The sequence below is a fragment of the Manacus vitellinus genome, unplaced genomic scaffold (genome assembly GCF_001715985.3).
Source record: "Manacus vitellinus isolate BGI_N305 unplaced genomic scaffold, ASM171598v3 scaffold_10_pilon, whole genome shotgun sequence".
Taxonomy (NCBI): domain Eukaryota; kingdom Metazoa; phylum Chordata; class Aves; order Passeriformes; family Pipridae; genus Manacus; species Manacus vitellinus.
This window is the reverse complement of record NW_021938838.1, coordinates 1,964,777-1,982,209: the sequence shown is the minus strand read 5'-3', so window position 1 is coordinate 1,982,209 and position 17,433 is coordinate 1,964,777. Positions and strand designations below refer to the sequence as shown.

At 48.6% G+C, this 17,433-nt stretch overlaps 1 protein-coding gene across 1 annotated transcript in view; it reads right to left on the bottom strand.

Annotated features, from left to right (window-relative positions):
• ATP6V0D1 (ATPase H+ transporting V0 subunit d1) overlaps window positions 1-17,433 on the bottom strand; it is a 37,331-nt gene that overhangs the window by 15,274 nt on the left and 4,624 nt on the right. The window contains exon 2 of the mRNA XM_029965494.1: window positions 8,604-8,775. Coding sequence (XP_029821354.1) covers window positions 8,604-8,775 — 172 coding nt within the window. The remainder of the gene's footprint in view (window positions 1-8,603; window positions 8,776-17,433) is intronic.

The following is a 17,433-nucleotide window of genomic DNA, read 5'->3' as shown; positions in this document are numbered from 1 at the left end:
GACACTAAGAATAGTGCCAACAGTTGAGATGTTTGTATCTGGAGGGTCGGTTTAAGATCATTAGTAAACAACTGCACAGCTGTCCTGAACTGGAGAGGAATGTTGCACATCAGGAAGAGTTCAGTGTCTCACTGAGACTTGTTTGAGTAACAGAAAATGGATGTGAAGAGAGTCAAACCCCTGAATTAGTTTTTCAGCTGGGATTAGAACATATCAGACTAGCAGCTTCAGGCCAGGAGCAGTTCTGCCCCTCGTCTGCAGCTGAAGCTCCCACAGTCCAGGGAACAGCAAGAGCAGATGCAGCGTGTGATGGTCTCCACTCAAAGTGTCCTTCCTGATCTCTTCCTATCTTTGCTCACCGTCTTTCCTAGAGTCACACCAACACAAACCACACCTAAGTAGTAGGTTCATGAACCTGCCAAAGAGAAAGCTGAGAATTTCATGGTTGCCACCACAAACCAAGGGCACTCAGCCAGTAAGTGGGTGCCCCGCTAAACTTAGATCAACGAGACCATTTCAGAGCAAAGAGTCATAACTTCACAGTACTGCAGAGGCTGTGGCAGCCTTTCAAACCCAAGTATCCAGGAATGTTCTCAGCATTAATCTATATTTAGCTGCATCTCCACATGATTTTTACCATCCTCTAGTCCAGGTCTCTTGGGATACTGACCTCAGTTTTCCACTTGTATCATCTGTTAACTTCTAAGCAGTGATACTGTGTTAGTTGCATGAAAGGCTAGCGAGAAAAAAGATAGAAGTACTCTTAATTTTAAGGCTTTATGAATTTGACACTGTGCTAGATCTCTACAAACCCCTTGAAACACCAGGGAATGTTTTGAACACCTCACGGCCTTGTGCAAGAACCTCTAGTTGCCTAAACTTGATGCCTGGAAGCTACAGAAACACTAGGCTCATATGCAAAGCTGAGTCCTGGCACTCTGTGTGCAGTGCTGAGAAGACTTCAGGACTAATTACATTTTAAATATTGACCAGAACCATCTAATCATGCTGCTTTCACACAGACCAGCTGCAAAAGCTAAACATGCATCAACTTTTTCTTACTTTACATGTAAAGCCCAAACCCCAAAACATTTCAAGGATATAAAATAAGGGGAAAGGCTACACTGTTCACTTTATCCCCCAAAGTAGTTAGGAGATCTGAATGAGTTTAATGGCCTAAAAGCCTTTACCTGCTTCTCATGAATGTGTGGCCTGGGCCCAGCCAATGTGCAGAACATTTCTGTGCATACAGACCTGCTGCCAGAGGAAGAAAATTCATCATCCCACTTGACATTCAGCAAACCACATGAGGCAGACACAAGATTTAGCTCAGCCTCTAAATACTGCAGTACTTAGGCAAAGCTCTACATAAGTATTTGCTAGACTTCAGTCTAGCATAGAGAATAGATCTGGGAGAGGGGACTAGGACCCAAGGTGACCCCAAGAAGCCTTCAGAAGCGGTGCCCTTGGCCTCCAGGCCTTCTCTGGGCAGAACTTGCCCGTCTAGAGCATTGGGTGAGGCAAATCGATGGAAAGGTAAAAGGAAAATGAAGGCTGCTAAGGTGTAGCACCAGAAAACCTTGGGAATGGTTTCAGTCAGGGAGTGAAGCATGTCACATGGCAACAGAAGTGCTCAGTGAGCGTTCATCCAGCTGAGGGCACTGCACACAGGCTGTCTTCAATAAAAGTTGCAGGCACACACAGATTGACCAGAGGAGCACTGAAAACCCAACACACGTGCTCCCTTCCCTCCCTGCTTTGTGCCTGTTCAGCCTGTCGAGGGAAGGATTGCAAGAAGGAAGTACAAGGACTGTTCCCATGAACTGCAGAATCACCAGAAGAATCCAGCTTTAAACGAAGCCCAGGAAGATAGAAAAGTCCACGTGCTGCCTATGGATGAAACCACAACAGCTTGGACAGGGTATTATCCAGGGGCGATGAGTTCTCACCTCATCACCCAGAGCTTGCACGCCGGAGCCCCTTCTCAGGGCTGCAGAGTTTAACGATTTCTCTATCCTAGTGAAACGTGGGCTGACATCTGGAGCCCATCACTCACTTTTGCTGCACCTTCACTGCCCCCAGTAACATGTTGTTAGCTCTTCCAATCACTACCACAGATGACTGTGTTTGCTGGGCACCGTGTTAACACCTTCCAAGGGAAGAACAGCGCTGGCCAGTAAGAACAACATTGTTCCAGTTCAAACCCACTGGCCAAATGAAGCGTTTTCCAGGCATCAGAGGTCTGGGAAAAAAAGCCCCTTCTCAGTGAAACACACCTTTCAAAGCTTCCCTTTCCGATGAGGGCACCTGCAGTCACCACCATGCAGCCCAGTCCACCGGCACAGACACTGGTTCTGGGAAACTGGTATGAGATCGGCGTCCTTTGGGCACGCAGGGGAGCAGATGCACTTCTGATGCCACCATCCAGAGGCCACAAGTCTGTGATCACTTCCACACCATTAGTTACATGCCCTCTTATTTCGAACATTGCATAATCCCCTCCAAGAACTTGGCTTATCAGTTCAACTTTGTACTCCCTGCAAACAGGGAAGCCGTTTGTCAGAAACCTGTGCTGCTTTGCCAAAACCATCTCTGCCAGAAAAGGCTCTTAAACCTTTTATTGCAGGATCCCCAGCCGCTACGGTAATTTCTGCTTCCTAATCTCACCGCCACCAAGGAGTCAACAACTAACTGAAACAGTATAGTGCAATTTTAACCACAGCAGCATTAGTAGAGATCCCTCAGATTGTTGCATTTGCCCAAATGAACTGCAAATGTCTAATGGAAAGCATTTGGAGTCTTTTCCTTCTGCAGGAAAGGACTTCAAAAGGCTGCAGTCATATTCTGTAACCTCCACGGTTATGCCAGGATGCACACTCCAGTACATTTAGAATAAAGACAGGCAACTTCCTACTCCAAAGAAGAGGATTATTGCTCTTCAGCTCAAGTAGCAATTGAAACACTTTGGCTCCAGAAAAACCACTGCTGCAAGATTAAAACTGAACTCTAAGTTGTGCAGCAGAAACTAGATCTACCCAGCACAGGGGAGAGGCAGAGTAGGACTGGGTCAGGGAGAAGGTAACAGAGGGAAGTGTCAGCTAAGAAAAGAAAAGGCATGTGCAAGGGGAAAAGGTACATGCAGCCTCATCAAAAACAGGTCTTGTAACCACAAAAACACACTGAAAGCCAAGTTCCCAACTGCATCCTCAGGGCAAAAAAGGAACCTGGTTCCCAGCCCTTGCAGGCTGGCAAGGTAAAGATAAAAGATGACTTTGTCCTCTGACAACAGGCTTGATCTCAGATTTGGAAGATGTGTTTAGACCCAGTTCACCTCCAGACTTCACTCTGACAGCACACTCAGTGTCCCCACAGTTACCTGAACACAAGATCAACCCCTTTCCCCTTCTCTGCCCATCAGGTTGCTGTGAGGGCTCAAGGGGCCCAACAGCTGCCAGAGCCCTGACACCAGGCTGCTGCAAAGCCAGACTTTACTGAGCAGGGAAGAGACTGTGCTGAAGCAAGGGAAAAAAAACCCAAACAAAACAAAACCTAACCCTTTTCCCTGCCACCAGAAAAATACTACAGCTGACAATCTGATCAGGCTACAGCAGGCTAGAGTCAGGACTCTTTATCATAGTGTCACCCCTATCTAAACCATGTACAGGAACACTGGAAGGAAGGAGAAACGGGACATGGCACCGTGTCATGCTAACACAAAGAACAAAGCCTTCACAGAAAGGCAGGGCAGCACATCACTGAGAAGAACCTAAAACCCACTTCCATCCCACAAGTCAATATGTGCTTGTTGAATTCAGGAAGTGGGTTTTTGCTGTTTCAAGAACACTTAATACCTGTTTGTTGCTGCCCTGCAGAACATTGCTGCATTCCCTCAGCCAAACAGTCCATTGTTTGTGTTGGAGCAGGGATGTTAGCAGACAATTTGTGCCTATCAGTCAGAACCTACTATGCTTGGCTGAAAGACACGGGGAAGTACCAGCAGCCTTCTGCGTGGCAAGATGCAGAGCTAGCAGGTGTTTATTGAGATGGCAGCAGGCTCAGCAAGTCGAGCTCTCCCTTGCCACAATATGCAGTGGCAGAGGCTGCCAGTTACAGCCACCACTTGAAAAAACAAATTGAGGAAGTTGGCCGATTTCCCTTATTTTGGTACTAAGAACACAACATTTGCCACAGCAGAGTTCCTGGAGAGGATCGGAGCCAGGAAAGAGTCAGCGTGGTGCCAGGAGAGGAGCACAACAGGACAAAAACCAGTGTCAGCAAGTGGCTTCAGGAACAAAGACCTTGCTTTGGGATTGCTGCCTGAGCTGCATTCTGGGGTCAGTTCTGTTTGTGTGCTTTTAAACGCCGTCCTTTCCCCTAAGCTGAGGAGAGCCATGAACCCCTGCCCACCTCCACAGGTGACCCTCACCCACGCTCGGTGTGCACCTGGGGACGGGCAGCACGGGGCTGGAGTGCCACCTTCCGGCGAGCCACGGGCAGCACGGCCTCCCCTCACTGGAGCCAGGCAAGGAATACACATCCTTCTGGTGCTCCAGAGCCCTTGCACTGCCCCCACTGCTGCTTCTCCTGCCGCCGGCCTCACCTAGTTCATGGGCCGCTTCAAAGAGGCCAATGAAATGACACGGCATCATTCCACATGGGACAAATGACACGGCTCCTGGCAGGTTGGTTCTGGAGCCATCACAGGGGACAAGGACTTCAGCTGCCTCCCAAGATCAGACAGTTCCCCAGATCTTCTCGGCAATGTAGCCTGGATCAAGATGTGAGCATCCTTCAAAAGCAAGCACAACAGTCACCTGATGATGAACTCAAAACCACTCCAAAGGTCCAGCAGGACATTCAGGAAGGAGAAAGTCTGACTTAAAATGCTTGATCCACCTCCTGGCACCAGCCATGCACACCTTGCCCACTCTCACTGAGCTGGTACCCAAGTGTCAACAGGTCTTGATGGGCCTGTCTTGTGTGAGGTTATCCAAGAGTTCTAAGAAGGCCAAAAAGTTAAATACATACAACAGCAACCAGTAGCAGAGAGTTTCAGAGCTGAACTGGATATGCCGCAAAACATTTCCTTCCATTTTGAGCCAGATACACCTACAATCCCACTCAATGTTAAAAATCTCTGTTTACAGCTCAAGAGAGGCTCAGTGAACTCAAGCTTTCCTCCTGCTGAAGCCAGCCCTGCTCAAACTTTCCACATCTTTCTACCATTTTTTATTTCCCTTCAGCCTGTACACTTTTAGCACACGGATACATCCAGTTGAATACAATTTCTTCTTCTGAGCACCTGGTGACTCAATCGCCCTGAGCTGTCTACCGGGAGCAGTCTTCACCATTTCCTGCTCAAGTTTCATTAACTACCCCAAAAGAACGGAGTGGGAAATAGCCACCTACAAAAGGCAGAGATCAATCACCCCATACCTGCGTGTGCAGCCAGGGTAAAAGATCAAGTGGCACAGGCCTGTCCCAGTGTCCCCAGGCAGGGAGGATGACTCAGTACCCCTGTGTGCACAGGCACAACATCCCCAGCAGTGCCAACATCCCCTGGCCAAATGTTTCTGCAGCGCTGCCTCCACACGAGCCTGGGCTAGAGGAAAACCACCGGCACAAGTATGCACTGCCAGCTCCAAACAGAGATGCTCACCACTCCAGCTACTTGGGACATGCATGGGAAACTTCGTGCCATCAGCAGAAAACATCTCTGATGTTTCTATCCCCTGTTCCAAACCCAGACCTACTACAAGCCATGGGACAGTTTCAGGGAACACAGTCTGAAAGGCAGCCCAAGAAGTCACATCTAGTCTACTCTCTTTTCTGCTAGCCCTGTCACCAAATACTAGGTTTATCAAGAGAACATATTAAGACCCTGCTGGGCAAAACTACCACCCCTCTTCAAACTCCCTCGTGTTTCACTGTCCTCAGTCTTCTGTTTTAACTTGTCTATAGTGTCATTAGAAAATAAAGATTCTAATACCCTGACAGTAACTCCCACCTTGGACCAGCTGAAGCTGGTAACACCTTCTCTATTTCATCAGTACCCCACTGGTGTGATGAGTACAGAGCCAAAGGAGACTCCTCCAGCACTGGTGCAGCAGAACCATGACAAAACACAGCTGCAGACTTGGACTCCTTGCACAAAAGTCTCTGCAAGAGACTGGAGACAATCCATATGGGAAAGCAGCTTTTTCCTGCTACACCTTTTACCTTCCTCTAGGCAGCACTGTAGACAGTTGTATTAAAGCAAATCGTGTAGGTAAAAAGGAAAAGAAGAGATAAGAGTGAAGACAACTTGAGGAAGAAACATCCTGGGCTGAATGGAACCAATATATTCAACAGGAGATTATGCAGTAGCAAGAGACAGATATCTGCACAGAATCGTGATTTGCTGTAGACAGCTCATCAAAATCAGAGTGACAGAGGCAGCACAAGATCAAGTTAAATCAAGTTGAGGGCAAAACACCATTTAAAAAAAAAAAAAGGCGATTCCAACAGGCTGGTAAGAACCAGCCTTTCTGACTAAACAAGATGTTTAAGGTCTTCTGCACAACTTGAGCTGGTCGTAGACATTGGATAAAGGTCAACAGGACTGATGTAACAGGAAACTGGATCTTCAAGGCCATCTGCAGCCTTCAGGCCAAGTCAGGCAGTGTGTAACCAGGGCAGGCATGGTCTGAAACCTCCCAGTTCATCTTTTCCACACACTGCTTTTCAAAGTCAGATTTGCTGGGTAACAGCAAAGTTTTAAAGTCTGCAAGACACTCATGTCTGCTGGCCAAACTACTGCCTCTAAACAGATATGACAGAAGCATCAGAGATGACTATGATAATTCCATAGAGACTAAACATTTTCATAAACCCATAAGGTAGTAAAGGAAAAGCATCAGTGGAGGACAATCTACCTAATATTGCCAAGCTCAAACAGCACCAATGTCTTTACAGCAAATTCAAGATGGGCAAAGAGGTGTTCTGAAAGTTAAGTTTGAGAGAATAGAAGAGATTGCCCCATACAGCTAAGATGAACTAGAAATTGCTTCATTCATTTCAAACACTGCAGCAAAATGGGGGCTTAGTAATGTCTTGCCCCATATTTGGGTCCAAACATGAAAACTCCAGAAATCTTAGCGACAGGCATATACGAAAAAACTATTTCTTGGAAAACAGGAAAGGCTTAAGAGACAGGCAGCTTTAGCACAGTGACCCAGAAAATAACAGATATGAGGCACTGGGTCAGAAAAGTGAGACAGTGGTAGTGTCCAGGCACAGAAAGGAGTAAACACAGATGCATGTGGCAGAGAGACAGGTGTTTATTCAATATTTGCAAATGCAGGAGATTTCACAGATAGATAAAAATTTAAATTTTTTCATCAACCACAAAGGTCTTTTCTACATCAGCCTGAATCATTCAAAACCCTCTAGCTGTTATCCTAAGCTAGGATAACACACACACACCCCTACCAAAAATGCAAGATTAAACACCACTTGCCAGAGTGCCTGTGATGAGCCTGGGCTCACTGTTCCAGAGCTGGTGCATTAACTGTGCTACTTGAGAACAATCTTCTTCTCAGAGGTGCAAGTTAAAGTCACTCTCTACTGAACTACAAATTCACTTTCAGCTGGAAGACATCTCCTTGGTGGTTAGAAGATGCCACTGGCTGTGCAGTTTGCAAGCCAAACTAGAGTTTATAGGAATATAGACAAAGGAAAGGAAAAATGTCAATTTTACTTCCACGTTTCAGATGCTAAGTAGGACAACTGGAATCTCTCCAAGACTAGCAATTCCATTTCATTACTGAATAAAACAAGAGCAGTACACAGGGAAACAGAGGGTTGTGCAAAACCACCAGAAAATACCTTGAGAACACTGAGCTATTTCAAGCTTTTCTCATCAGCTCAAACTGCTGTGGAAGCACCGTGTGTTTCCATGAACTGACAGAGACGTGCTGAGGCTGCTGCAGCCCTGTGTTTCCCTACTGAGCATTCCAGGCCCTGCCTTCCCCTAGTGCTGGCATTTGTTGGATCCCACTGAACTGTCCAAGAAAAACAAACCAGTCAAAGGTTACCACCAAACGGGAAAAGGCGTTCGATTTTTTGGCCAGCTCAACTCCCCGAACCAGTTTGTGACGGGGTCAGAGGAAGGCCCACAGACCCTGGGGTGGGAACAGAAGGATCACTGCAGCCCTCATGAAGTCTGATCGACCTCAGTGGCTCAGAACTAGCAGGCAACTGCCAGCATGCACATGCATGGTATGCCTACATTTTGCAGCAGGATCACAGTTTTTAAGAAAACGGGAGCATTTAACACAAGGGACAAAGATAAGTGACAGCTGTAGTAGAGGCTGAACCAATTCTGCAGTGGGAGGCAGCCAAACAGCTGTGCCAATGGAGCACACACATCCCAGGAGCAGAAGCCTTTAGCAACACAGTGACACGGCGCTGCTGGTTTCAGACCTCCAGACACAACCAAAACAGTTTCGTTCAAGAAGCTGCAGCAAACCCAGCAGGCACAGGGCTGAGAAGCCGGTCTGAGAGCTCTCAAGCCTGGAAAAACAGAACACTTCAAATGTTGCTCACAGACAGCTGGTACTCACGTGATGAAGTCCAGAAAACTTGCCAGGGGCTCGTACGCGTGGTTCCTCATGTGACGGAACTCCACCACCATCTTCTCCTTCAGCTTGTCGTCTATGACGGACACAGTGAGCGGGGAGGCTTCGTTGGCCAGGAAGTTCCCATAGTCTGTGCTCTGGAGGTGCAGTTTCAAGTCTGAAAAAGAAAGAATAATTCCACTCTAGAGGGTTTTGCGTTGGGTTTCGGGTTTTTTTCCAGCACAGCCAAGGAAGCTGTTGCTCAGCACTCCTCCAGGCATTCTCTTCTCTGAAAGCTCTCCTAGACAAAACCCATGTGTTCAGTCACACACTTTTATTTGTGCTCAATTTTATCACGGACAACCCAAGTGCAGGAAAAGATCAGCGTTTCACCATATCAGCCTTGCCTCCCCTTAAAGAGGAAACCGTGACACCACCTGTGCAACTGAGCACACACGGGTGCCAGCTGTTCACTGTGCTTGGTCAAGGTGGAAGCTTACTCATTTCTAGGAAGTATTTGCTAGAAATCTAGGGAAGGAAAAAAAAGCCCAACTTAAACACCCCCTTTAGCCAAAAGGGCTCTGGTTGCAGGCTTCTCTGAAGCAATCACAACCAAGAACCTAACCGCACCCACCCAGATACGAGTGATGTGGAGGCACCTAAAAAGCTTTCAAAGCCAAAAAAACTTGAACAGCAACTTTGAAATTATCAACCAGCTTGGTATTACATCATCAAGCCAGCCCAACTAATTGCACTGATAAAGACAAGTCAGGCATTAAGAGGTAGAGAGGGGATGGTGAAGATGAAGGCCATTTAAATCCATCTCACAGGGTAGGCAAACCCTGCCCAGGATGGAAGAACATGCTCAGAAGTCTTCCCCTCCTCCAGTTTCAAGCAGAGGAAACCTTTGTTTCCTCTGTTACCCCTGCTGCAGGTCAGGTGCCCAACCAAGCTGCAGTCCTGGCCAACAAGCAACCACAACATGCTGAGCTCTGTCAAGATAAAAGCCCTATTTTGAGCCAAAAGCATTTAAGTGTCTCTATGGAAAAACTGAATCCAGAACTGAGGAACGTCATATAATCCTACTCCTCAGAGCTCTACTAGCAGCACTGGTACACAATGTTCATCTCCCTTCGGCTTCACCTCAGAGCGCCAGTTAGGCAAGCAACCTCCCAGGGATTCAAGACCTTTATGGGGAAAGGAGAGCAGCTGGAAGAGTTGAGTCAAACCAGATGTGAACGCGCCATCCAGAGAAAACAAAGAAGACATTTCTCCCTGGTTTCTCTGAGGCAGCAGCACTGAGGCTGCCTTTCCCTTCTGCTGAGCCACACGAGTCCTCAGCATTACAGCACGAGCATCCACGGCACCCAGGTCAGAGCAAGGACTCAGCATGGCTTGAGGAGTCTCATCTTTTGACATCCCACCCAGCCACAGACATGAGCTGGAGAGTTCCTCCTCAGGCTCCAACCTGAGCTTGTACAGCCCAACACTGTCCTCAGCCCGAGGGATGGGAGGGTCCAACAGCTTCCAAGCCGACTTCAGGTCTTCTGAGTATTTCCAGGAGGGTCTAGCAAAGATGGTTTTCACCAGCACTTTCAGTTACAAAGGTGTTCCCACTGCTCAGTCTTGCAGGAAACAGATGGAGTTTATAGAGAGGGGACATAAAGGCCAGAGACTTAAATATCACCCAGCTTGTGTCATGTTTCTCAGTGGGTTACAGGAGAGTTCAGGGACACTCTTAGTTTTAGCAAGGGAGGGGATTCTGCCCCTCTAGTCCGCTCTGGTGAGACCCCACGTGCTGTGCCCAGCTCTGGGGTCCTCAGCACAGGAAGGACATGAACCTTTTTGGGGTCAGTCCAGAGGAGGCCACAGAGAGGATTACAGGGATGGAACACCTCTCCTATGAGGAAACGCTGAGAGAATTAGGATTGTTCAGCCTGGAGAAGAGAAGCCTCTGGGTGACCCTACTGCAGCCTTTCAATACCTGAAGGGGCTACAGGAGAGCTGGAGAAGGACTTTGGACAAGGGCAGGGAGAGACAGGACAAGAGGGAATGGCATCAAACTGAAAGAGAGTAGGTTTAGACTGGATGTCAGGAAAAATTCTTCCCTGTGAGGGTGGGCAGGCCCTGGCACAGGTTGCCCAGAGAAGTTGTGGCTGCCCTATCCCTGGAAGTGTTCAAGGCCAGGCTGGATGGGGCTTGAAGCAACCTGGTCCAGTGGAAGGTATCTCTGTCCATGGCAAGGGGGTTGGAACTAAATGATCTTTAAGGTCCCTTTCAACCTCATCCATTCTATGGTTCTATGAATTCTGGATGCAGCAAAGAGATCTTCCTGCCCAACACACATCATTGAAGTAAAGCAGAAACCTAAGCTAGACCTCTGCTCCCCAGACTATGCTGCAGCTGAATAGCTGTGGTTTATTCTACCGAAGCACAGTCAACTTATCCTCACACCTTCAAGGTGGGAAAACACTATCTGGATAAGGAAAGGGAGAGACAAAGGGTCTTGGTAAGACTATTACACACATAAAATCAGGCTGTGAAGGAGGGGACAGGGGACTGAAGTAGCTACACTTACACACCTCCTGCTTGCATTTCTCTGTAATTGTGCAGAGCCCTAAGGAAAGCTAAGCCTGCCCAAAAAGGCATGTGATGTTGTTTTGGAGCTATACAGGACATTGGAGAGGAAGCAGCTATTGCATATCCTACCAGATCTGGCCTCAGTAGGGAAGTTTCCAAAGGTTATATCTTGTTTCCTCAAGTCCAATACCATTGGTTTGTTTTGGTGTCATCACAACCTGAAACTCTGCTTTTGAGGTCGCAAGAAGCTGCTTTGCCCTCAGGTCACTTGATGCTAGAGACACAGTGACACAAAAAGGAGAGTTTGCTGTACTTCCAGGAAGTCAGAGCTGCACTGCATCTAGACCAGAGCCACACAGGCTGCACACTGTGCCTTGCAGGCTCTCCCTCAACAGCTCTGAGCAAGTTCCCATGAGCTGCTTGCCCAGAACATTTTGCCCTGCTCCGTGAGGGGGTCGTCCCCCCAACTCCACAGCACAAGAGCCAGCACATTATGTTGCAACTGGAATAAGGGCCATGTTTATATAACACTTGGAATTCATTTTTACAGGGAAGGCCAGCCACAAACTGGGAAACTAAACTTTTCTGAATCTCTTAGCACCCAAGCAGACAAAACGGAACATATTTTCCAAAAATTGGACCGGATTTACGAACCCTGACTCAATGCATCCCACAGTGTATCAGCTCCTCACACGAGCCTGTCCTCCTCCAGCCGCTGTGCTGGTCACTGAGCTTCGGCCAAGAGGGTGAGCTCCCAAGTTTGGGAGCTTTTAATAGGACTATTCACATGTCAGGCTTCTCGGTTAAGAACAAACTAATCTCGTGGTTTCACAAATTTCCTGCCAGAAGAGATGTCCCAGTAGCATGGTGACTAATAAGTGGACCCACTGCTGAGCAAGCCCCAAGTTCTCCAAAAGCTCAAGTTCCCAACACAAGTTCAGACCGAGCTGGAGTCGGCCTCTGGCAGCAAGAGCAGCCCCTTGGCAGGGGCAGCTGCCACAGATCGCACAGGCTGCACGTCGATAAGAGCTGGCTGCGAGTCTTCTGCCGTGCCTCTTCCCCAGCTGCCTGCTGGAAAGGAGGGAGACCTGCACCTAGAGCCCAGCTCCTCCCAAGGAGCTCCTCCAGATGCTGACTAACAGCAGCACACGGCCTCGACCCAGCGATTGATTTTAAGAGGTACATTTGCCTGGCTCGGCATTTTTCCAAGCGGTTCACACACTGAGTAACAGACTGAGCCAGTATTTGGCAAGGGAGCACTTGAATGACCACAACACTTTTGCTCTCTCTCCTCCCCTGCAAATGCTGGTAAATTATGGCTGGGTCACAGCTCCCAGAAAGCTGCCTTGTGCAAGAACACGACAGCTTGTCAGAACGACAGCCTTTTTTAGCCGAGTAGGACAGTGCTTGGGATTACCATGACATGGACTTACAGCCACCTCCATTCAGCTCTTGGATCAGGCCCTCTGCAGCTGCCTTTACATGAGCCACAAACACAACAGAAGGTTAATTCAACACCCTGCTGTGCCAACACCTTGACATTTCAGATGACATTTTCTCGAGAGACTTCAGATCCACAGTAATACAACCGTCCTCTCCTGCAAGTTTGCTTTGCCATAACAAGGAATCAAGCCCTTAGTCTGTCAGACATCTGTCAGTCAAAGCCTGTCCTGTAAGCCCTGCTCAGACAGAATGATCCATGGCCTCATCAGCTCAGACTTCCACCCTGTCCCTCTTCAGCATCCTGCCATAACTGCATTGCAGAGCTCTGAATCAAGTTAAGGGCTCAAGCACTTCCAGGCAAGGACTGATCTGTCTTCTCACACACAGGCACAGAATCAGCTTCTGCAACTTCCGAGCTGAAATGATGTTTTCACGCAAATTATCTGCTGTGACCCCGACATCTCGCTCCAAAGCACCTGGGGCCATCACTGCCTATATAAAAATTAAAATATCATTTGCCATCTCCCAGGTTGGAGGCAGTAAAGCAGCTGAGGGATTACACAGCAGTCTGCAGATCAGCTACATTGCCCACGTCTCCCTTCAGGAGACTGCAGTCATTACCATTTGCCTTATTGCTGTTTGTTTGGTGTGTTTATAGCCACCTCAGACACTTCTGAAGCTGGTTCTCTGAAATCTCGCTCAGGAATTACTCAGAGACCCGTTGTTCCCTGCAGAATTTAAGACCTTTCCTGTGGTTGCACATCACCAGCAGTCACGTGCCACCTTTTCTCTGTTGTCAGGCAGCAAATTCCTCTGGGCCACAGACACAGAGAAGCATCATTTTTGGCCTTTTCTTCCATCAGTGTCTCACCTCTGGCTCTTCACTTGTTTGAAATGTCCTCAGCACCAAACAGCAACCTGTGTTTCTATCACATCCCTTCCTGGGGCTGAATTAACCCCTCTCAGATTTTCAAACCCAGCACAATCAGCTCATGTGCCCTCAAGCAGGTAGCCCCCTCCTAATCTGTCCAAAAGGCAAGGTCACCCCCCCATCTGCCTGCATCCTCACCCTCTCCAAAAGCAGACTGTTCTAAGCCTCAGCTGTAACCTCAGAGGTCCAGTGCACTAACAGGACATCGGCCCAGCACCTACTGCAGTGATTCACGGGAGAGGCAACAAATCACTCAGAAGCTAAAATAAACAGGGCAGAAAGCAGTCTCCTGCTGTAGGAGCTGACAGCCGAGGAAAAACAACAAGATGAAAGCACTGAAGGGCTGCCGAGCAGCAATACCTGCCAGGAAACCCAGACACCATCATCTCCTAACGAGGGGCAGGACCCAAACAAGGGCTGAAGCTGCACCAGTACTCAGAAGCTGACCTCGGCTGCTGCTTGAAGTTTAGCTAGGAGAAGCTATGAAGTAGGTCTCTGCCCAGTAAAGGAGGCCAGAACAAACAGCAAAGAGCCTCCGCTGAACCCTGCAGGAAGCCAGGGACCACAGTGTTTGTTTGCCACCATGATCTAGCAGGCTATGGAAGGGCTATCTTTCTTCCAATAAAAAATGTTTTCCTGGAGCTTGTTTCAACAGGACAGTTGATGAACCAGCCACAGCCAGTGGTTACACCAGAGGATGCAGGACAAAGCACCAAGATCAGCAGCACAGTCTTTCAGACACTGTGACTCTGCCTCATCTGGCAGAAGAAAGCTCCTGGGGACAGGGGACAGTCCTCCTGCACAGTCCCAGCATGCAAGGGGCAGCTTTTCACCCAGGGCTCCTACACATGCCAGGAGACAGAGAACATCCTCATTGTGTGGGTGAGGATGAAAGGTCCCCACCACATTATGGCTTGGCTTCTACACCCCCCCGAGTTCAGAGTGAACCCCTCAGAGCTCCAGAGGGATCTAAGCACAGCCACCCTTCAGGACCACCGAGTGGCCTCTCCTTGTTTGGCAAAGGAGCTGCACAGGAAAGGATCTATGCCATTCCCCTTACACCTGTGAGAACACCACAAGCTCCACCAAAAGCACTCTTGGAGGCAGTCTGGAGCTCTGGCAGCAATGCAACTTCTCTGCACAAGAGAGGACATGCTGCCCGTGCGGTTATGCTGAAAGAGAAGACCAGCTCCAGCCTTTTGGGGCCCAAATTCCAGGACCATAGTGATAAAATGGAAAAGAGAAGGGTAGCACAACCTCTCCAGCTCTTTTCTCAGCAAAAAGAGAGGTGCTGAACACCTCAAAGCAAAGGCAGCCTCTAGGGGAGAACAAAAGATCCTTGGGACAGTGAAAACAAAAGCACACACTGCACTCAGCCTGGTGCAGAGAGGACACACTCCAGGGACAGATCCCACTCCTCCACATGCATACCACTGTTTCTATATGGCATAGAAAGTCCTCAGCTGAGGACTGTCCAACTCTGTCCAACTGCATGGACAGAGGCACCTACAGAGCAGTGGTGTTGGAGACATGCAGCCTTTGGAAAACCTCTCCTAACAGAGGCCCACAGGCTTGAACCAAGTCCCTGCCACTCCTCAGCAGGCCACTTCACAGCCTCATCACCCAGCTAGAAGCTGGATTTCACCACACCAATCACCTCTACAACACTGGCAGGTCAGAAAGAAAACAGTTTCCTACACTGTTGCTGCAGAAGCAAGAGGAATTATTAGCAATAGGAGGTTCATGAACACTGACCTGAAGGTAAAGACAGTCCTGGTTCTAAACAAGATGCTTTTGTGCTTTCTTGGGCTCCACGTGCATTTGGCAGTAAGGAGGATTGCAGACCACCATTAAAGCCAGCCCACAACCAACATTCCAGACCCAGACTGGCACCACTGTCCAACTACATCAACAGCTTTTCATTCTCCAGAGAGGATACCAGACCTCTAACAGGCTACCACAGCTTTAGGAGTTGGAGATGACTCACCAACCTTTTGACAGCAGAAATCTGGGTGACCTGTAAGTCTGTTTGCCCCAGACAGATTCCACTCCAGCACAGATCCATGCTGACACCGCTGGAGCTGAGGGAGGCGGCTCCAGGTCCTTCACTGACACCTTGTGTCAGAAGCAGGAACTGGATACAACAGGGAGGGCCGGGCAGCCTCCAAGCAACCCCAGCACAGGGCCTCTGGCTGAGAAACAACCAAAGCACCTGGACTTTTGATGCTGAATGAAGGGATTAAACATGTTATTGCTGCAGGGTTTACGAGAAAGCTTAAGCCAAAACAGCTCTCACTGCCCCTCTCAGTCCTGGACATGTTTTTCTGCTCTTCTTCAGGCCAGCTCAGGAGCCTGACCACAGACAGCCCACCTGGCTACTTCTGAAGCCTTTGTGCTTCCAGACCAACCCAAGCACACGAGAGGGAGCAGCATTTCAGACCTGGAAGCACAGCACCCTCCAAGCAATGCCAGTAGCAGCAAGGTGGCAGATACCCGATTCCCAGGGCCAGACCCAGAACAGCCTTGGTCCTTCAGGATTTCTCCATGGCCAAGGATCACTCGCTCCAGGGCTGGGACAAACTGCAGAGCTGGACTTGCACACAAGCGGCAGAGAGAAGACAAAATAGAGAGTAGAGAACAATGTATGAGTATTTTCTGTCCCAGTACTTATTTTGGCTGCTAACACGCCAGCCACTGCCTGGATTTAATGCAGACAAGTCCTGGGAGAGGAAGAATGCATGTTAGAAGTCTGTGGAGCTCAGAAAACAAGTACTGAGTGGGAAAATCCCAACTAAAGGGACAGAGGAAAGAAACAGTCTGACCACAGCCCCACATGAGTGATCAAGAGCAACATTCCTTTGAAGGAAAACACCTCTACAAAAACACAGTGGGCAGAGGCACAGAAAGCCAGGTGGAAGAGGAACAAGATTGACAGTGAACTTGGAAGAGCCTTCAGGTTCTGAAGGAAGCATGACAAGGAGCACAGCAGAGAGCTGTCGGGGGCAGGACACCAATGATACCACGGCAAACATATGGGAACTCCAACCTGACTCATTCCAAATCAGCAAACACCACTCTGAGGGGGAACTAAGTTTAGGCAACTTGGTTCAGAAAGCAAAGAAGGGAGAAAAAAAAGAGAAGCTCTCAGTACAGAAAGACTCCAAAGAGGAAGATAACTGCAGGGAAGTGACACAGTCACAGTTCAGGGCATGCTGACACTTGTGACTGCCCAGAGAGCAGAAGTTACTCCACTGCCCTCTTCCAGGCCCTGGGCTCCACAGTAGGAATGACAGTGACCACTGCAAGCAAAGAGCTGCAGAAAAGAGAAGCTGAAAAGGAGCTTCTCTCCTAAGCAAAAACAGCTTGGGAATTCTTAAGGTAGAGGCTGAGGCACATCACAGCACTCTGTTGCCATTCTGTTGTTACCTGGAGTGAGCAGCCCCAGGTAACTTGTATCCAGGGTTCAACTGGTCAGGGATCCATCTACATACTCAGGGTTAATTAACCACTCAGCAATGACTGTCAGTATAAACCTGATGCTTAACAAATAGTTTTGGAAGAAAGAATAATCCAATAATTATAGTCCCACTGACAAAAACAACCAACATTTCCAGACACGTGTATTTCTAGCCTATTTCAAGAGAGGCCTGGTTTTAATCTTTGTGATTTTTGATCCAGGTTGTAGACACTGCCGAGTGAAAACCAGGCAGGGCACTGATCAGAGAAACAGTTTAACAGCAACTAATTAAGCTGATGAGTGACCACAAGTGATCTCAGCATCCTAGAAGAGCTTGGGTTGGGAAAGACCTCTAAAGGCCATCTGGTTCAACCCCCTGCCAGGGGCAGGGGCACCTTTCACTATCCCAGGCTGCTCCAAGCCCC